The 22,188-nt window shown below is 37.4% G+C and overlaps 1 protein-coding gene across 6 annotated transcripts in view; it reads left to right on the top strand.

The window, feature by feature from the left end:
* Positions 1 to 22,188, top strand: part of DGKI (diacylglycerol kinase iota) — a 214,458-nt gene that overhangs the window by 116,059 nt on the left and 76,211 nt on the right. For all 6 annotated transcript variants that reach the window (XM_052668696.1, XM_052668695.1, XM_052668698.1 and 3 more), the window contains 8 exons: positions 933 to 1,046; positions 1,627 to 1,764; positions 2,927 to 3,005; positions 6,687 to 6,742; positions 7,596 to 7,658; positions 7,881 to 7,954; positions 9,465 to 9,576; positions 12,120 to 12,319. In XM_052668696.1, the coding sequence (XP_052524656.1) occupies positions 933 to 1,046; positions 1,627 to 1,764; positions 2,927 to 3,005; positions 6,687 to 6,742; positions 7,596 to 7,658; positions 7,881 to 7,954; positions 9,465 to 9,576; positions 12,120 to 12,319 (836 nt within the window). The remainder of the gene's footprint in view (positions 1 to 932; positions 1,047 to 1,626; positions 1,765 to 2,926; positions 3,006 to 6,686; positions 6,743 to 7,595; positions 7,659 to 7,880; positions 7,955 to 9,464; positions 9,577 to 12,119; positions 12,320 to 22,188) is intronic.

Genomic DNA, 22,188 nt, shown 5'->3' with positions numbered 1-22,188 from the left:
TTTTTTGTTTTTTTTTTTCAAGTTGAGAAATAATCTAATAGTGCTATTTTCTTATAGCAAGAGTTTCAGGCATATAAATTTTGAGAATATTTTCAGCAATACTCCTTTTCCTGTTGGAAAGTGCTTTTTAATACAAGTAAAATATTTTACATTAATTTGTTCCTATGTCAGATTCCTTTTGAAAAATTTTATGTGGTCTGGAGTAGAGAGAGAATGAGAGAGAGAGGAAGATCCAGCTCTCAATCAATCGCTTGTGGTGCAAAAGATCCATGTTCATTTTCCCAAAGCACAGTCTTCAGCCCTGAGTATTATAGTCTTTTATTCTAGCCCTGTATGTATAATTCTATATATCTGCTTTGCTCAGGGCATAACAATTCAGCTCTAAAGTGTCTGGGTATTGGGAGACCTGTGGGTGTGTCTCTACTTGACTTGATCTGGACTCCGTGTTTCAGAACATGCTTTTCTAAAGTACCTCTTGCATCTTTTCCTCTTTAGTATAAGAGTGATTCAACATTTTAATCTTAAGCTGTCTGTATTATTCTCACCAATTTTTAATTTTTATTTTTAATTTTTTTTTTTAAACTAATCTAAACACAGCATCTTTTTCAGAACAGTTTTTTAGGCAGAAACTTTTTCGCTCCCTTTCTTTGGGATCTTGGTGTGCTATTAACAATAGACAGAATTTGTGTCCTATTCCTGCTCTTTATACAGGAGCTCCATGAAGACTCTTCAGTTCTCTGGGAGGAAAAATCTCAGATGGGGCAACTGTAGAATTTTTGTATATATTGTTTTTTCTTTTCTAATTTATTTATTTCTTTATTTTTTGACTTGTTCTTTTCTGTGACGGCAATATAGTCAAAACATGCCTTTCTTCTCCATTCCTTCCCTTTAAATTTCCTTACCAACAGTTTCTCATTTTTCTGGTTTTATAGGTTGGCTGGATCCTCTCTATCCTAGATGAGCTGCAACTCACTCCCCAGCCTCCTGTGGCTGTCCTTCCACTTGGCACTGGGAATGACCTTGCCCGCACCCTCAACTGGGGTGGGGTAAGCACTGACTGGGGTTACTCTTACATGTGGGTCCTCAACTTGCTGCTCTGATTTAGTGGTGTAGTAGCATAAAACTTCTTTTTGGCTAAAATAGCTGATGGGGCTTTACCCAAGGTCTGCTTCACATGGACACAACAGCTTATTTCAGTTTCCAGTTTCATGTTTTGAATTATTAGTAATGTAAATGTTGTAATAAAAAAGTGCTGTATCTGTCTGGTATTTCGGGCCAAGTAGTGAGAATTATATGTGAACTTATAACTTAAGTATTATTTGAACTTTATTTCTCTGTAGTTTTCGTTGACTACAGCACTGGATTTATTTCATGAAAGGCAAATATGCTTTGAATTCCTCTCTTAGTCTTACCACACCTGTCTAAAACTTGTGTTCTTAAGTAATAGTTGATCTGACTGTTTCTTATATCAAAATCTAGCAATAATTTGGCATGTTCTTAAGAACGTTTGATCTGCTGTTTTAGATCTGCATGAAAGGAAGGAGATTTTCCAGTTAATTGGTGAATGATTTGCTTTTCTTTGGCTATCCACGGCTGATACTTTGGTGACACTCATTCTGCTGCCAGGGTTACACAGATGAGCCTGTGTCCAAGATCTTGTGTCATGTAGAAGATGGGACCATTGTCCAGCTGGATCGATGGAATCTCCAGGTTGAGCGCAACCCAGATTTGCCACAGGATGAGCTGGAAGATGGGTCACGTAAGGTTAGAGCCTTTTTTTCCCTAGGGAAACTATAGTATAATTAAGAGCATTTTTGCTCTTCTCTCTTCTATGAGAGGTGTGAGTGCTGAAGCTCTAAAACCTTTTCAATTTCTTATTGCATCTTTTCCTATTATTCTCCAATGTGTCCGGGGGCACGTGAACCTTAGTATGTATTGGCTATGTTATTTGTTGTTTGTAACTCAGACTTTGAGCATTTGTCTCAGTAACCAAATCCTGGTAAAAATCCATGGCATCTCATTGTTTTCCCTCCATTTAATTAAGGGTGGCAGAAGAAGGAACCCAGTGACCACTATTCATTCCTAAATTTGAGACACATCTAAAAACATACAGATAATTTAAATATTACTTAAGATTCTGCTGGTAAATACTAACTGTTCCCTTCTTTACAGCTAAGAATAGTGTATCTTTGGATTTAACATCTTTGTCTGTGAGTCTCCATTAGTGAGATCATCTCTCTTGAGAGTTTAAGATTGGGAAAATCTGTGTGAAGGGATCACATATACATTGATGAGTTATAGGGCAGGTGATGTTGAATCTGTCACTGACATTTAAAAAAAAAATTGTATTTTTATGCACCAATTTCCTCTTTTCAGTTAGAATTTCCAGCTTATTTATTGGATGCTACTCTTCTCTCTGTACAGCTCTGCTGGGCCAGTATAATGATGAAGAGGCCAGATGTGTGCTTTGCTATCTCATGCATCCTCAATAAAATTAGGGCTTCTTGTCTGGCACTTGCATTGCTCCTGGTTATATATTAAGCAAGAAAAACACAGCTTGAGTTTTATTCATCATGCTGAGCTTGAAGTGCCAAGCAATTAGGAAAACCTATATATTGACATGTTAAGTGGAGAAATGCTCTGGAAAATCTCAATGAGAAAGTAAATGAGGAACTTTATAATACGTTTGCAAAGATACTTCTATGATCATAAAGCTCAGTAAATGTGTTTGCATTCTTTATCTTTTGTATGGAGCATCTCCCACAAGCTATTACTAGCCTTCTTAGAAGAACAACTTCTTACATACACTTCCCATTTTCTTTTTAGGCTTTCAGGAGGTGCCAAATTTAAAATAGTTAATTCCTGGTGTAGCATGGAATATTTAATCTGTGCTGCTTTTACATGTCTTTCTATTATCTAATTATAGCTTCCGCTCAATGTCTTCAATAATTACTTCAGCCTTGGGTTTGATGCACATGTTACACTGGAGTTCCACGAATCCAGAGGTAAGAGGAGTGTTTTACTTCCTTAGCCTTGCGTAATTATTTTATAAATTACGAATAGATTTGGATTTAATGCCCTTTTCTGAATTCTTATAATTCAGGAAGATTGCTAGAACACACAAACCACAAGTAGGAAGAAAGCAATTGTATCAGTTTTATAGTGAATTTCCAAGAGATTTGGTAATTTCAAAAAGAAAAAGAAAATACAAGAAAAAATGGAATCCACTGGAAGAAAAGAGCTAAAATGGGAGCTTTTCAAAGTTTTTGACCTTCTGTAGTGAAACCTGGTCCAAACATAAAGGAGATTTACTGGCACAAGTGTCAGTGTAAGAGTAGAAAGTACAAACGTAATTCAGGTGCAAGTTTTCCCAACAGTGTGAAAGTGGAGGGAGGAGAAGATCTGTGAGGCTGTGAGAGAAGCAGAGTTGCAGAAGGATAACTGCGTTCTCAAACCAAACGGCTGTTTCCTATGGATGAATATAACATAATGTCATTGGACTTGGTACAGACCCAGAACGTATCTCTGGAAATGAAAGGCTTTAATGAAGTCCACAGACTGTCAGCAATTTGAGCTGTTGAAGCTTCCTGCTTGTCCCCTTGCTGATGGCAGTTATACCACTCAACCCAAGTGTGACTTTGGAGTGATGTGAACTGTGAAGATTTGTGTGGTTTAGGCAAGCATGCCTGTGTAAACAGACCTTCTCCAATTGCTTGTGTTCACTTTTTGGTCATTTCAGCTTCATAAGAATGCTTTTCTTCTGAATGGCAGCCTCCCTTATCTTCATTTTCATATTATCAAAGTGTCATCGCAAAATGAAAAGATGGCATCTGAATGCCATATTAAATAAAGAGCAGAGTGCATGATGGAATGAGCTAATGCATATTTTATAATGTTTAAGACTGCTTCAAGCTTCAAGAATAATAACGAGGGGCCACAAAAGGGTGTAGAAATGAAATGATGACAGCTGTATGCATTTATTTTTTTATGAATGTATATTGCCATGCATTGCTAATGTGACTGTGAATATACTGTGCTTGGCTACTTTCTCACTTAATGGAGGCATTACTTAATAATGAAGTTATGGTACCCTATAAAGAATGAATATTATTCCAGAGATGCCAGTGTTTTAAAAATTTACATTGGTGAAAAAATACTTGGCAGTGCAAGCTGTCTGTCTTTGAGTGGTTATGTGGCTAGGAGAGCTTTTTGTAGTATAAATGTCTGCTCTTACAAGTCATTCTGTTGGTGTTTCCTATCAACTCAAATGCTAACAGATACAAAGTCACTTTTCAATGTTTTAGGAGAGAAAAGCTTATATTTTTGTTGCTGATGCATGGGTTTTATTGTGTTTCATGTGGAATTAAGTAAAGCAGAACAGATTATGATATCTTCTACAACTGATAAAAATCCAGATAAACTCTAGAAGATTTGAGCAAAACCTGTAGCACTAGCATGACCGTTGCACCTGACCCAGTAAGAGAACTAGTTGTATGTATGTAGTTTATGTGGGGCTATTAAAATCACACATTTTTGTTCTTAATTAAAAAAAAAAAAAAAAAAAAAAAAAGCATACAAAAAGCATTCAATGAACATTCTCTCTCCCCAACACCATAAAAAAACAGAAGTATTCTTTTAGACCCCCACGAAGGGAATCCAAAATAAATTAGATTGATTTGAATTCTCACTGTATCAGGCCATTTATGCTGTGGAAATTGCTCAATTGTTATATTTTAACTAAACAGTAATTGCAGTGTCTCAGAGGAACCTCTGTGTGAATGTGGCCTTTTCCCTGGCAACCTCTGCACTTTTCTTGTGACTAATGAGATTGAGACTTGAGGGCTGGCTCCAAGCCCAGTGCATTTAGCTCTCCTTCAGGAAGCTTTCTTGGTAGAAAATCTTTCTAGAGGTCACAGTTTCTCCTTTCATAATGTTTATGCTCTGGTAGAGCAGGGAATATGCACTTTGTCTCTTGTTGATGTGAGCTTGAGAAGGTTGAGGATGGAGTGAGCCTTGGATATGCAGTCAGTGATTTACTTCTACAATCAAAATTGCATTCTAGTCAAATTTAAGCTCTATTCCACATAGTAGAAAGAGTGTTTCCTCCCTACACCTGCTCATCTGCCATGTCAGATGTAGGAGCGGTTTGGTATCTTGAAAGACTGCTAAGTCCCTGACCACAGAAAGGCTTCTTCTTGCTTAGCTGATTCCAAACTGGGGCTTTTGTTCAGGTCAGTGTTTGTCACAAGATCCGTGTGGCAGCCAGCACCCTGGTGGCTTTTGCCATCAAGGATTTCCACATCACTGAACGTGAACCATGGGCACTTATTTGAGCCTTCAGGACTCACCCACTTTGTAGCATGGGGTTCTGAGACTTTCTGTGAAGAGCTGTCAGCTCAGTAAGTGAATAAAAGATGAGGTTTACTTAGCAATTAAATTAATAGTATTAAGAAAAGGTGACCCTGTATGTATGCTAGGCTCACCCATGCCGCGCAACAAAAGAGTGATAAAAAAGGTGGGTAAACAATCACACAGAAAATGAAGTAGCTCATTCTTTTGAAGTGGAGCATTATATTATGAGATGTAGTGACTTAAAACTAGATGAGTTGTTTCAAGTGGTTTTTGAGAAGAAGTAATGTGGAAGTGTTTACAACAATGTGATGCTTTAGCCAGAAGAACTGGGCCAGCGCTTGGATGGTTTTGCTAGAGGATCACTGAGCAAGAATAGGTGATTCACTGTGCTATCAATGAATACAGTATCAGAAGGACCGTTTCTTAGATCTCTGGATGCTGCAGACTAGGATAGCAGTCCCCATGGAGGCACAAAAATGATTTGTATTCTGAGAAACGTTATGCTGGGAGATCAAAGGAACTCCATTTAGGTTATTGGAGAGAATATTAAGAGGTAATTTAATCACCACCCATAAGTATTTACTCAGGGAGAAGATATCTGATGGTTGAGGTCCTTTAAATCTAATGGACAGAGCAATATAATAAGATTTAATGGTTGGCAGTGGAAAACCAGAAATCCTCAAGATAAGAAAAATAAACCAACAAGCATTTATTTTAATGAGGAGAATAATTAAGTGTTGCATGGGCCTTACTACTGGACTATTAAAGTTCTGTGTCATTTTGAGTCTAATCAAAATGAAGCATCTCTCTAAATAGATTTAAAATAACCTTTTATAGTTTACTGCATGGATATTTGGGTAGAGATGTCAATTCCAGCATACCTTCTAGATTTCCATTTTGTGATGCATCAGGATGTTTTTTCACCTTAATGCATACTTTGAAGCAGAACTAATGTTTAGTGAGTTTCTAATAACTCTTAAAGAAATATGATGTATGTTGGTGGAGTTGGAAGCCTCACAAATGGTAAGGAGAAAAGTCGTCTGAATGATGGTAAATAAACAAATTGTATTATTGTTACTTTTTTGCTCATATTTCCATCTCCTTTCATTATACAGGAAAGGGGAAGAATTGAATATCAGTGTTTGAAATCTGGTAGCAGATAATGGCACGGATGCAGGAACTAAAAAAAAAAAAAAAAAAAAAAAGTGTTAATGTTCATATTTTTCATATTTGAGTGGTGTGTATAAAAGCTCTGCAGGAATGAATCTGAAGGTACAATGGAATCTGCTCAGTTTATTTGGGTGCTCATGTTTTTCCTTTGTGTCCTTCCACAGAAGCAAATCCAGAGAAATTCAACAGCCGATTTAGAAATAAAATGTTTTATGCAGGGGTGAGTTCATGTGATTCATTTTACAGAATGATGTGATGTTACTTGCTTGGATGTTTTACTATATCCCTTCTCTCTCACTTTCTCACACGAGGGGCTAATGCCGATTTATTTTGCCTGTTGCAATTTAAAATTCATGTGTCCTCTTTCTGGCAGTGACACTCATATGCCTGTTTGAGGGTGCCAATTGTCTTATAGTGCTTGTTTAGACATAGCACTGATCACGTTTTACTCCCCCTGCTTCTGGCTCACAAGACTCTCAGCAAAGAGTTCCAGTTTTTCCAGTGTTTGGGCAGCACACTTGTACTGAGTTTCCTGGAGAAATGCTCCAAGTATTAGCCTGCATCTTTTTGGCTTTAAGGAGTTGTCTTGGATGTATGGTCATGGGTAGTAGAAGCCAGTGATCAGCTATTTGGAGTGACTTATTTCCATATTATCGTATGTGTTTATGCAAATAAAAGAATATGCTGTTTTATTCAGAAGAGATGTGTACAATACTTTATTTTAGAGTTCAGTTTAAGTAGACACACAAATTTGATAGTACATGGCATACTGTATGGCTTACCAGAGGATGACTTCCAGCATGCCCGTGTGCCTTCATGGCACATGACACACAGCAATAAATGTGAGCAAGAATTTGCATTTATACCATTAGGCTCCAAAGGACATAACCTCTCAAAAGGAGAAGTATAACTTTAAAAATAATAGATATATATACGTAAGTCATATTTTCTGAAAGCAGGAAAGAATAGGTTTAACAAAAGGATAGCACTAGGTAATGAGCTGTCTGGTGAGATAAGAAATTTGGAAAGAGTGGAGGCAATGATGACCATTCCTACTCTCGTTTCTGTTCTAGGCAGCCTTTTCAGACTTCTTGCAAAGAAGCTCAAGAGATTTATCCAAGCACGTTAAAGTTGTGGTAAGTATAGGAAATTGTGTTTTTGTACTGTGAAAAGAGGTGGGGAAAGGCAGAGAGAGCGAGGTGAGAGTTTAATGGCTCTGTTACTTTTCAGTTTTGAGCATGACATTTGCAACACATTCCAAGGAAAGTCTTGGGAAAGCTGTTACAAAGCAGCAACACTTCTCTTGTCTGTGGCTCCATTCAGCAATTTCTCTGTGCTCTGTCACTTTGGCTTTGTAGTGTGATGGTACAGACCTGACTCCAAAGATCCAGGAGCTGAAGTTCCAGTGTATAGTGTTTTTAAACATTCCCAGGTAAGCTCAAGATAGATGCTTGGAGAAAATAGAAAGTAATATTACCACTACTAATAGTAAAAAAAGAAAAACAAACCTGCAGCTTGTTCTGGGTTGGGTGGATGTGCAGGAAGTGTATTGCTACTGTGCTGCCTTCCTGAGAGCTAGCTGCTTATGATACTGCTAATTAGCAGCACAAAAAAGGATCAGAGCCTGGGATGCAGCAAAATTTTCCTTTGAAAAGGGTATCCAATGATGCAGAGCTAGTAGAAAATATTGTTTTAACAAACATGCTTCCAGATGTTGTGCACCTAACCTGCAAACCAGGCAGTACACCAGGCACAGCTGCCTCGTCTTCTGCTTCACTAGAAACAGTGTGAGAAACAAAAATATCAGTATTTTTCAAGAAAATAACATAAATCCTGTTGAAAGAAATGTTCTTTTTCTCAATATAGTAGAAGATGTTCCAAATAGAAATATGTTTATATTTTAAAAAATTGTCGTTCTCCTGCTCTCTACACTAGTGGTCCCCAAAATCCTTTGACTGTGTGCTTCTATTGGTAATTAAGAAATTTTTTTAGCATGAAAATGTGTATTTATTATCTATTTGTGTGTTAGTGTTCTAGTAGATTATACACTTTATAAAAGAGATAGAAGAACTTTATAAAAGAAATAAGAAGAAATAAAGAAATACACTTTATAAAAGAAATAGCAGTTAAAAGAGGATGTGACAAAGATGAAATAGCACTGCTTAAAATATAATTTTATTAATAGTGTGGAATATATTGTCTTCCTACACCACAATGGATTGTCTTCTGCACCCCGCTTTGGAGTCTACTGCATTAGACAGCCGACCTTTTTGTTCCACATGCAATCCCAAACAATGGGAGTCCTGCATTGCCTTCACTGCAAGCTTCTATTTTGTGTCTCCCTTCTTCTGTTAATCTTTAGATCGCTTTTACATCCACCCTTGAATGGTAGGAAAGGTAGACATAACAGCTGCATCTGTTCCTGTTCATTTCTCCCTGCCTTCTCAAGCTATGTAACCTTTTGCAATTCTTATACCACCAGGGCTTATGAGTCAGCAGGGAGAGATGAAATGGAGATCTGAGGCTGCGTCTGTGGCCCTTTGCCTTCCTAGCAGAGGGGATAAGAAACTTTCACACAGGCAAATTGCAGGTGCCAGGGAAGCTCAACAGCTGATCTGCAGATTAGACCAAGGGGGGAGAAAAAAATGCTGCTGCTCTGTTGCCTGTTTGGTATTTCTCCCATTTCCTTTCTTGTAGAGGAACCTGCCAAAAACCATGATGAATAAATTTGTGAGTGATGTACCAGCTTAGAAATTAGGGACCAGTTTCCCCCTTTCTTCAGTCCTTGCCAATGTAACTATTAATTGTCCTTCAACTGAATCCTGAAACATTTGTTTAGGTTCCTATTGGAGGAGATCAGAACAGGCCAAGAGTCAGGCTAATAGTCAGGACCCATCAGGGAAAATTACTTTCTCAAAGCTTGCTTTCCAAATTTTCTGTAGGTATTGTGCTGGCACAATGCCCTGGGGAAACCCTGGAGATCACAGAGACTTTGAACCTCAGCGCCATGATGATGGCTACATTGAAGTCATTGGGTTTACCATGGCCTCACTGGTGAGTATACTGCAAGTGTTACCCTGCCCGAAGTTGTGACCAGACTCAGTGATATTTGTCCACATTAATGTAAGAACAGCATAACTCTCTATTCAGCTGAAGCCAAAATATGCTCTGCTGCTGTTAGGTTTTAAATGAAGGGACAAACTGTAGTTTTTAAATAAAGAAGTGACATTTAATAACAACAATATAATCTTTGCAAAGTACTACAAATTCACCCATAGCTAGCAATGCTTTAAAATGCTCTCAAATTAAACAGCAAGATTATGACAGTCAATCAAACAGTATGAAGACATGTAATTACTGTGGGAATGTTCTATGGTCAAATAATTAATGCTATTTCTTTTTAGCTTTTGTGTATTTCAATTAGTGACATTAAAATTCAATTTTTTTTTAATAATATTCACTACTGGAAGCATATGTCAAAGATTATATGAAATTATTTTCCCTAGCATGTATTTTTTCTCTTAAAAATTAGCTGTTTTGACAAATGAAATAATTTTTTTTTTTTAATTTCAAAATTCTTTGAAAATTTTTTGCTTTTGAAAGTTAGAGAAGGAGTACTTATCTAAGTAGCATGCAGTCATTTACTGAGTGTATTTTCAGCTGTCTTGGAACAACAGAGAGATACAAAACTTGAAGGAAATGTATTGCAACTGTTGCAACTGATGCAACAGCCATCAGGCTGTAGAAGTGACATGTAGCCTACCCTATTTTGAGGGATGGGGACTTAACATTCTTTGGAGGCAATGTCTGTGCAGTGAAACAGGGCAAAGTTATTCTTAACCACTTAAATGGCTCTATTTGACTACCTGTACTTCTGTTCTAAAACCATTATTTTTTTCTTTTTCATTTGGGATTAAAAAAATACGTCAGTATTTTTTTTATTACCCCTCAAGTTGCACCAGGGGAGGTTCAGATTGGATGTTAGGAAATACTTCTTCCCTGAGAGGCACTGGAATGGGCTGCCCAGAGCAGTGGTAGAGTCACTGTCCTTGTAGCTGTTCAGGAAACATTCAAATGTTGCACTCAGGGACATGGTTTAGTAAGAAATATTGGTGATAGGTGGACGTTTGGAGTGGATGATCTTGGAGGTCTTTTCCAACCATGGTGATTATATGATTCTATGCTGAAGTTCCTACTCTTAAGTCATTTCTGCTCTCTTTTGTGTGGACTAGGTTAAAGCTAATATTAATAAGCCTGTTTTCACTAACCTTGTACTTTATTTGTTGTGTGATCTATTGCATTCATTTAATACCCCTGAAAATGGTGTTTCTTTCCTTAAAGATATACTTGGAGAAATACAGTCAGTAAAAGGCCATCTGAATCAATGGTTGTTTCTTTAGAAGTGGTTCAGAGTATAGATTCTTTTATGGCCTCTCTTTTGATTGATCTAATGAAGTAGAGTATTAACCCACAGGTAGGAAAAATTCTATTAGCATTGTAGATCTTGTGGAAGGAACTTTTGCCACTTCACCTCCTGAAGATGTTAGATTTGATTTTTTTTAAGAATTAGGGCCCTTTGAGCTGCTGTTTCTCCCTAGAGGAAGCTTAGTTCAGAACTGAATATCTGTATACATACATTGATTGTGATGCTGTGGATGTAACCCTTGAACATGTGTAACCCTTGAACATGCAATTTTGACTTGCTCTTTACAGCTCTCAGATGCACTTGGTCTCAGAGACCGAGAAAGAGCAGTAATTTATAATTATTAGTAGTCATATTATCATTTTTTCCCCAGTAATATGAGATGCAAAGAGCAAGAGTAAGGTCTTCACTTTATTTCAACTGTTCATTCGGATTTTTTTTTTTTTCATATTATAGCTAATAGTCACATTCCTACATTGCTAATTAATAAAAATACATTACTGTCCAAACATGTCTGCTTAAAACTTGAAGAATCTGACCATGCTCTCCTCGTTATATTTCTTTGGAATCTATTCTTGAACATGGTATTTAATTGGTTTTAACAAGATTCTTCTTGCTCTTTTCAGCCTGTCTGGTCTTGATGTTGAATTGCTATGTAAACTCTCATAACTGGGGATTTTAGATTTCTCTAATTCACATTAGGGACTATATTCTGTTCAGGAAAGGGTAATCATCTTTCTGTCTCTCAGATTTACTAAATTAGGGTTAATATTTGAAAGGTGAAAAAAAGTTGCATTATTGTTGGTGTAAAACAAACCAACAAAATGTATCAAAACCTTTAAGAAGAAACACATTAGAGCATGTGAGTGTATACATATTTTGTGTTTGTGTGTAAAATATACTTGACATATAGAAATTGATGAGACATGACGCATATGATCAGGTAACTGTCCTATTTCATCTGCTTGTTGCCTACCAGTTTTCTTTGTGAAATGTTAAGTCCTGCTTTTCAATTTTTGAATGAAAGTACATCCACTGTCTCCACTTGATGTGAATGCCTTACACACGTGTGCTGATTGATACTCATTGTTGGCATTTTGTATTTTTTAAATTGCCTGAAATGTCTGTTTTGAGGTATCTTTCTCCTTCCCTTTTAACTTCTTTTTCCCCCAAGGCTGCTCTCCAAGTGGGTGGTCATGGAGAGAGGCTGCATCAGTGCCGTGAGGTGACGCTTTTAACGTACAAGTCTATCCCCATGCAAGTGGATGGTGAACCTTGTCGGTTGGCTCCCTCACTCATTCGGATCTCCTTAAGGAACCAAGCCAACATGGTGCAGAAGAGCAAGAGGAGAACATCCATGCCTTTGTTGAATGAGTGAGTTGGATGCATGCATATCCTAATGCCAGGAGGCCTGTCTGAGGCAGCATATTCAGTCATGGAATTTGCATGTATTGAACTTGCAGTGCATTAAAAAAAAAAAATAAAAGAAATCACATATCCTGAACTTTCTTCCTACTGTACTGTAAATAATTTCCTGGCTTTCTTTTGTTCTTTTACCTTCTGGATTCCCTGCTGCCTTGCTTTTAGGAAGGCTTGTATCTTTTAGTTATTTATTTAGAGAGGTATGTGAAGGCTCAGTGTTGTGCCTCTTGGCTTATGTTGGCTCTGCACGTACATGGTATTAGCCCTTAAATTTCTTATGATTTGTTTTCTGAACTTTATCAGCCTGATTTTTAGTCTCCATCGAACACTCTAATAAACTGCCACAACCAAGAACTACTCAGGACCTCTCGCAGTTTCAACTGTGGGAACATGCTGCCTTGGACTCCTAAAGGAGAGGGGTCTGGCGGCATGGAAAGGGATATTTGTACTTGGTAGGGAATCGTTCTCCAGTACAGAAACCCAAATTAGAAAGTCCTGTCGGAATTAGCTAAAACTGTAACTCTTCCTCTGGTTTCCATGCTCAATGGAAGGAGATTGCACTACTGAAGCTTGGATTGGTGGATTAGGGAAACAGTGATTAGGGAAAAGATAGGGGAATATAGTCAGAAGGAAGGAAAATGCATAGCATAAGATGGAGGTAGCACAAGCAGTGGAAAGGGTGAACAAAGAAAAGCAAAAATAACAGGAAATGGGGAACATGCAAGGAAAACAAGACTGAAATAACTTTCTTTTTCATAGTTAAATCTTATTTTTAAGTATCAAGCAACATTTTAATTTAATCTAAGAAAATGCTTATGAAATAAAATAATTAAGTTTATTTTTGTAGAGCTGTAATTCTCATATACAAGCTCTTTATTTTTGCTAAGATGAGGCATCGTAAGTGCCTTTGCTGTTTCCAAGTATTCAAGTGATGCAAAACAATCTGTCTGCTATACAGATGGGTACTGCCTAAAAGCTTGAAGTTATCAAGTTATCGTAGTTTGTTCAAGCACCCAAGCATGCAGTGAAGATTTCACTTTTCTGGAGAGCTGAGTTTGGGTATTTTGCTGTTACAGCTGTTACGGTGACAGGAAATAAGTGAAGCAGTTTTTTTGAAGAGAGGTAATGTCTTGCATTAGACTAATATAATTAGACTAATATAATAAAGTCAGCAAGGTCTCAGGCACACACCTCTTCAGGTATTTTAAAGGGTGTCTGTGTTTTCAGTCTTTGTCATGCAGTGAAAGACATTGCTTCTCTTCAAACTTTGTCTTCAGCCCTTAGAAGTGTCATGTCATCTTCTGTTTGTCAATCTGTTCATGTAATCAAAGCCTCCTTGGTTACTTCCAGCATCTTCCTATTCAGTTTAGCACATGGTATTCTCTTTCAGAGACTAATGCTTTAAGCTTCAGTAGAGGCACATATCTGTAATGTACAATTGCTGTTTGTCAGGAAAATGCATAAGGCATACCCATTGCTCTTGAGTAGTGAAGAATAGCAGACTATTGCCTGTGTGCAGTGATGCCTGATTTCATCCAGCTGCCTCAGCTCCTTCATTTCTGAAATCTGGAATTCAGTAGAGAACAATCCTGAGGTATCTCTTCCTATGCTGATGGGAGCTAATACAAATGTTTATATTTTGCTTTTTTAAACAAAATTCCTGATACTTTGATCTGCTAATTTGATCTTATAAGCAGCATGGCTACGCTTGGTTTTTGATATCCAAATTTGAACAGTAGTAGAGAAATGCAGAGTCATAATGATGTCAGTAGTGAAGATGATATTCTTTCTGGTTTAACCTCATTTGAACATGCTGCAATGTGTTTTGATGCTATCTGAGTCTTCTTATTTGATCAAGATATGTGTGCACACCCGTGTTTTGGAAAAATACAGATGATCTGGTAACTACTATAATTTCAGCTTCACGTGTTGGAAATAATGTGTATATATCTATATATGTGTGAATGTACATTTCTAACAAGTGTCAAAGGAGAATGAGAGAGGAATTGAATATTCTATTGTGACAAAAAGTAAATGGAATGTTAAAGGTTAAACTCCAGGAGGCATTTAATATTTTATGAACTTAATTCACTGTGATGCAGATTTGTAGTATTTCACAAGAGAAAGCTTTAGATTAAATGTGTATTTATACTTCTTAACTCTCAGTCCATTGAAGACTTCCAGAAATTATTATACTTTATATATATGTATACACACACACACACACATATATATGTGTATATATATATACATACATATATATATGCATGTATATATATGTATATATATGTGTATGTGTATATATATATATATATATATACATACATTTCTTCTTAAGATTGTCACCTGAATGTTAGATGTTTGAGGTTGGTGAGTAGGTCTGGTGCTATCTCTGCAATTGTTGGAGAACTGTTCCTGAGCAACTTGCAAGAAAAGTGCTTTTAAAATTATCTGCTGTCACAGTAACTCAGAGCTGCTGTTACTGCCAGCCTTGATGTGTTGATAGGAGAACAGTGGGATTGTTCTTTAAAATTTTATCTAGTCCAGTGTAATAAGTGGAAAACTATTTTATTTTTTAGGAATTTTACACCGTGATTCTGTTTTCTTATCCTATTCTTACTTGTTCTGGGAGTTATGAAGAGAAGGGATTTGGAAAGGGTAGAGAGCTTGTTGTTTGTTTTGTGGATGCCTTTTAATTTCTGGGGAATAACAGTATTTTAAATTGAAGAACCCATATTTAGTGCAGATGAGAGGCAACAGAAACTCCAAACTTCTGTCACTGTGAGCATGAGGGCTTTAGAAAAATGATTCTTTTCTGACTGTCAGACTTGCCCATCTTCCTGACTCTAGTCGTTCTCTTTCAAAACATGTAGATAATTCTAGAGAGGACACTTGTATATGGGGAAAAAAGGAGTTAAAGCTTGTATGTTTGACCTGCTTTTTTTTTTTCCTCTGTTTTCCCACTATTGTGCTTTTATACCTTATAATTGCACAGACGTTGCCTTATGTTTCTACACAAAAATTCGAGGTTGAAATTTCTTCCTGCTGAGGGTTTTTTATCTCTTAATTTGACTTTCTCAGGGTGTAGGGTAAAGTTTAACAGAATTTTAGAAAAGGTAAAAGTTCTTAGTTTTTTAAAATAATTAAATAAAACATTGACCATGCAATCAAATTAAGGAAGAGATCTTCTACTGTGGAGTTACTTGAACTGAAGGAGCATCCATTTCCTGTAGTAACTATCAGGGAACAAGTCAACATGCTGTGCCAAATTTTGTCTGAACTGAGGAAACCATTGGCAAATGTATTTAGTTAACTAATTTTTCTTCATAGAATGCTTCTTCTAGTTTGTTTCTAATGGAGTCTGTTAAAAGGCTGGCATAATCTCTTTCTCATCCTACAATGCATTAAGTCTACAATAGAGATAAGTAACAAACCAGTAAAGTGTTTCAATTGAGAAGCAATTTTCAAAGTCCAAGGAATATTAACAATGAGGTGATACTGTTGACATTTAGTTGTGGATTGAAACAAGGCAGATAGTTGGACTGTGGAAAAAAGGCAGATTTATTTGGTTGTTTTTCCCCGTTGGCTGCAAAATGTACCAGTGAAAACAAATCTTTCTGCAGTGACATTAGCAGACCCTTCCCCTTTCCCTTTTCCTTCCCTTCCTCCCCTCCCATTCCCCTCCCCCTTGCCCTTCACTTTGTAAATTATATTCCTAATCTCCTTCCCTTTAAAGATTTGGCAGCTAAATTCCAATTCCTGAATCTCCTTTATTGATCATGGTTAATATGCGAAAGAGAGAACATGAGAGCTTGATCAAGCCAAGAATGTAGTGTTGTGGTATAAAAGCAAAATATTTCTGGAATTAAAAGAGAAACTGTGGTGTGATTTTCCGGGAATAATCTTCTGATTAGAAACTACAATTCAATATTCCAGTCAGTGGGTTTTAGTTAATGATCACTGTACAAACCCCCAAAAGATGGCTTTTAGTTTGAGTTCAGGAAGAGTGGAAGAAACAGTCTTCGTGATATAAAAAAGAGAAGAGGGAAGAGTTTATCTATAAAACAGTGTTTCATTCACTTAAAGGAAACAAAGGGATTATTTAAATAAAAATACTAAGAGTCGGTCTTGGGAGACTATAAAAAATGCATGTTTCCCTAAAGTACATTATGGAGGGATGGAGACAGCAGTTTTCCATTGTGGATACAAAATCTCTAGTAAGGGTATTTTTCTTTCTTAAAATTAACTGAAGTTGACCAAACTTTGCAGACAATTCTATCCATTCAGATTTTGACTTTGTTTGGAGACAACTGCATTTATTCAGATCTTGGCTTTGATGTTTGTTTGCATTTCTGGACGTGCTTCCAAAGTCTGCTGCCTTGAATTTTTCAGTGCCTGTGGAACACATATCCTGGGGCTCCCAGTCTTTGTATAGCTGTTTACCTAGCTTGTCATTTGTCCTCCTCGCTCTTGTTTTCAGAAAGCTTTGAAGTGTCATGTAGAAATATTGTTCTCCATTTGCATGTCTTCTGTTGCTCTTGGCTTCCTAGTGTGACCTTGGAGCTCTGCATGTATTTTCATTCAACTTTCATGTGACACATTCCTTTTGTTTCTGTTTAAATGTTGTATGTCTCTCTTTCTTCTCTTCCACTTTCTTCCCAACCTTTTTTTCTCTCTCTCTCTCCCTCTATCTCTCTCTCTCTTTTTCTCCCCCCCTCTCCCCTGCTTTTTTCCTTGTCTGTCCACACTGTGTGCTGCCTTTCTCTTGGCCACTCATTTCCCACTGCCTATAGTATCCATAAAGTGCAGTCTGCTGACCTGAGGAGAGTCTCAGCTCCCCCTGATTCCTTCACTGTGTGAGTATCTGGCTTTTTTCTACCTTTAAGGTTCTGTAATTTTCTGCTGTTCTCCTATGTGTTTTTCAGCCAGGAGACAAGACAGTAAAACAGTAAAATCCAGTTACAAAAGAATGACAGCATGCCAGATGTGGGGCAGTGGCTTCACCTGTAAAGATGCCAATACACAGTACATAAGCTGGATGACCAGGGCAGGTCTGGTGATTCTGACCATGACAAACCAAGAGTACAATTTGACATACAAGTCCTTAGGACCACTCCTGAGAACAGTTTAGTTAAAGAGGCTTTTTTCCTTATGCTTAAAGAAAAGAAAAAAATCACAGTATGAACAAACTCGGTCATAAAGCATCTCCAAATAAAAACGATCAAAACAGAAAACTAGCGCCCCAAAGGAGTGGCATGGTACTGGCTGGAGCTGCATTCAAGATGGAGGTGCCCCACCATGGTATTAATTTGATTGCTAGTAACTCTCGTCTAGTAACTTGCTTAGATAGAAGCTACATTATCCAAGAGACTAATATTTAAAATCCGATTGTCGTGAACAGATTTATACACTTATGAGAGAGAAGCAGCAACATATTTATTGATATAAAGCAGTGATTTAACACAGATTAATTGTAAGTAAGTGTGACTTAACAAGATTTTCATCCAGGCAGTGCTCCCACTAAATCATGAGTGGATACCTTGACTTACTAAATTCCTTGAATTAAAGATGTAATGAGCCTAGTCTCAGACCTGGTCAATAGTTTATGTCTAAAGGATTATACGTGCGCTGTCAATCTAATTTATAAACTTAGCAAAGCAAATAAAGCTTAGCAAACACTTAAGCTTAGTACTGAGGATCTCTTGGTGTCAAGGGATCTCTGAAGCTGGTGTAACCTTAAGAAGTGTCCCTACTCAAGGAGATGTTCTGTCATGCAGACTGCTGTCTTGCAGGAGAGTTCAATGGGCTCTTGGGCCACTCACTTCTTTTGGGGTGGGATGATTGATTCATAGTCGTATTTGCATACTGATTGCAGATGGTAGTTTCCTCCAGTTTTGGCATCAGTTGGACATTCTTCCAAATTTGACTTGGTTTGGACATTGACCAGCACTGCGAACGCATAGCTCAAATTAGCTCTTGAGTATTATTCTTTAATGCTTCCCATGAATCCACATTCAGCTGGATGCAGCCATCATGATCAGTTGTATCCATCATGACTGCCACAGATGGTTAACTGCTTAAGTCAGATGCAGCCATCACAATCACCGCTAGCCGTTATCACCTGAGCAGGGTCGAAATATATGGCCAGGTTAAAAGTGGGAAGCATACAATTGCAGTGGTGAATTGGCCACTTACTTGTATAACTGTATGTGAGTATCTTCTATTTAATACCCTTTATAGAAATGCGATATTATGAAAAATTCTATGTTCATAGTTAAGAAGTAAAATGAAATTAACAGCTTAATATATCAACTCAAGAAATATAGTTTGTCTTCAAAAATGCTTTTTTTGACTGTTTGGTCCAAAAAAATGCCCCAAAATGTTTTGCTTTTTGTTGACTTTCCTCTTGTCTTGCTTTACTGGTCTTTTCAAACAGGATTATCAAAGTAATGAATTGGAGATACATGAACAAAAATAGCAAATTCCAGAGCTAATAGTCCAGATATTCAGAGCAGAAACTTGATTTCAAGCATGATTCTTATTTCATGATATAAGAAAATCAATGGTATGTGTAAAAACAGAACCAACCAATGCTTTTCTGTTCTGAAAATAGAGCAGTTGTAATAGACAAAATATAAATGTTCAACAAGCCAAAGATTTTGGGGGAAAATTGATTGAATACTTATAAAAAAAGAAATTTTCATCAGTACCTAAGGGTTCTGGTAGATAACTAGTTAACCATAAGCCAGTAATGTGTCCTCCTGGTGAGAAAAGCTAATAGTATCCTGAGCTGTGGTTAGGAGGAGGCCACATCTTGAGTGCTGGCTTCGGTCCTCGCCTCCTCAGTCCAAGGAACATGGAACTGCTGGAGAGAATCCAACTAAGGCTGATGAAGGTACTTAAGGGATGAAGGAACCTTGAGGAAAGATCGAGAGCTGGGACTTATCAGGCTGAAGAAGGGAAAGCTTGAGGGTGGGGATTTGTGATGATGTAAAGATGTGAAAAAGGTGAAACCAGGCTCTTTTCAGTAGTATCTAGTGAGATGACAAGAGACAGTGGGTCCAAACTGAAACTTAGGAGATGCCATCTGAACATACAGGGAAGTGTGAACATAAAGGAGAGTGTTTGTACTGTGGTGGTGACTGGACTCTGGCATAGGCTGCCATTCACTTAAGGTACTCAAAAGCTGTTGGACATGGTCTTGGGCTAGTGCCTCTGATTGTCCCTCACTGAGCAAAAAAAGATGGATAAGATGATTTCCAGTGGTCCCGGTCCCATCCAGCATTAACCATTATGCAATTCCATGAAATTTTAGAAAGCTGCAAGTTCCTCCTTGTTATTTTGCAAATAAGGAAAGATTTCCAAATCAGTGTGCCTTCCGCGTGTATCATATTTGCTGTACTCTGCTGTGGAACAAAAACTAATTCAAAAAACTTCTCTCATATTGATTTAGTATCCTAAGCAAGCCTCTGCAAAACCTTTGAGATAAGTTTTATTGCTTACACAGAACATTAAGCATGCCATGGGTCTGGGACAGGGAGAATTGTCTCCAGGTTGAGGAATATCCCTTGGAAGATGACCTCCAAGTTCTGATAAAGTTTTTCTGAATGCCTCATTTGATAACAATTGTCAGAATAAAGCAGGCAGAGAGATTCATGAGTCCCAAACTAATTTATAAGTCAAAGATACTCTGTATCTTAACATCTGTAAAAATAGATTAAATATGCTGCTACACTGTGGCTGTCAATTAACGTGTCTGGCAAATTAAAATAAGAACCCATGAGGTATTAAGTAAATTTGATTTGGGTTGTGATGGCTTTGAGATTCAGATGTTCCTTTTCTTGTTGAGCAATATGTGAGCCCGAGCTACATTTTGTACTGAGCAGCATGGAATATTCTTTGGTGTCCCAGTGATAGATACAGCTTCTGTTAGATAAATTCCACATTTTCTACAGCAGTGTATGCATGGGGATCTGGGGCAGCCAAAATCATTTGGCACATATGGTCTTTGTTGCAGAGACAGTGAAACTATAGTGTGATCTGTTTCAAATGTTTGCAGAGGGGCGCACAAGAACATACAAGTGTTGCATTTTTAATCAAGTCCCTTTCAAAACAAAGGGAGACTTCCATTTTCCAGCTGTGTTTATTAGAAATAAGAAGGATGTCTGTAGGATAGTACATTTGCTTTTTTTTTTTTTTTTTTTTTTTTCTTTTTGATTGTAAGATCTTTGTAAATGGAAATACAAATATTGCCTTATCTGTAAAGGGATTCAACTCTTCAATAGAGTTGACAGAGTGATGATCACAGCAGGATGCACACATAGTATCTGTATGCATGGCATACAGGCTCTATGAATAGCAAAAGGATAAAAGGAAAAGATTTTTGTATTTAGAGATCCAGACATTTTGTGTTTTGGGTTGAATGTGAGAATCGTCTGACTGGGGGAATGAGGCAAAAAGGGAGAATGTGTTACAGAGCAAGCTATTTTCCAAATGCATAAATAAGAATGAAAGTGTTTGTATACATTTTCCATTTTTTCTGTTAAAGAAATTATTAGAAATTGAGTTTCCTGTTTGGCAGGTGAGCTCCTTCACTGGGATAGCTGCTGTCAGAGAATCCATGGTGCTTGGGAATGCAAAACACGAGAGGAGTAGAGCTTGCCTGGTGATAGAGAAGGAAAATGAAGGACAGGATTCTCTCTGGCACTTGGGCTTGTGTTTTAAATGTATGGGTGGGCCCAGCTTTTATACAGCAAAACACGTGCACTTTTACAAGGTGAAAAAAAAGAGTGAAAGGCTAAGCACCACTGGGTTAACCTGACCTATCTGGGGTATAATTCAACAAACAGAAGGGAAAAAGCTACAGTGTTTCTGCAGTGGAGCTTGTGGGTGTGCTTGTTAGGTGTCCATCAGAAGAAAGTGGATTATTTTGGTCTATTGAAGAAGAGTTATGTTTTAAGCAGATAAAAGCTGTCAAAAGCACACTTATTTTTAATGTATAATTTGCAAGACTATCCAATGAGATCTCAAAAGTAAGAGATCTTTTTCTCCTCTGGTTGTTGTGTTCCATTTTCCAATTGTTCTAAACACTGGAACATTCAATTAGTTTTGCATGTTTGTTTCTTCATTAGGAGATAGGTAATTCATTAATCTGTCACTGCAAATGTGCCTCAGAGGAGTGTGCTATTCTCTAAAGTTTTATTTTTGCAAGGGAAGGGCAGGAGGAGATTTTAGCTTCCTTTGCAGTTTGCCTTATCATGTTAAAATCTGTACGTGGGTAGTTTGATGAGGAATGTCTTCTGGAAGACCTATCAGAAATTTGTCAGAAATTTGTAAGAATTGTTGGACCATTTTTATCATCATCATCATTATTTCCTTCCTCCATGCAGACACAAAGAATAAGAAATGTATCACAGAGTGTATAAATAATTATATGGAGATTGAGGCATATATAGTTTAAAAGTTTATCGTTGCAGTATTATCAGCTTGGTGGCATAGCAGTGCTACCTGCCTGCTATGCAGGAGCACCAAGAGCAAGACCCAGAATTCCTCTGCCTGTTTTCTCTTTCCTAAAAGCATGTTCTTTAAGAATGCAGCTGTGCTCCAAGTTGGCTGACATTGTCTTGCCAGTTGCTGCAAGATCTATTGGGGTGAGAGGAAAAAATCACAGTTATGGGAAAAGCTGAGTGGGTTTTCTTGTTGAATGGAAGTAGATGAGGTTCTGTTGGTAATCTCAGAATTAGATATGTGCTACTACTTCTGTGAGTTTGAACCATAAGTGCTGGAAAAGGTTGTGTTGATTTTATTTATGTAGGAAGGAA

This window comes from Tympanuchus pallidicinctus, unplaced genomic scaffold (genome assembly GCF_026119805.1).
Source record: "Tympanuchus pallidicinctus isolate F22 unplaced genomic scaffold, pur_lepc_1.0 scaffold8, whole genome shotgun sequence".
In the NCBI taxonomy this organism is placed as follows: domain Eukaryota; kingdom Metazoa; phylum Chordata; class Aves; order Galliformes; family Phasianidae; genus Tympanuchus; species Tympanuchus pallidicinctus.
Note: the sequence above shows the minus strand (reverse complement) of the source record. Positions and strands in the feature narration are given on the sequence as shown.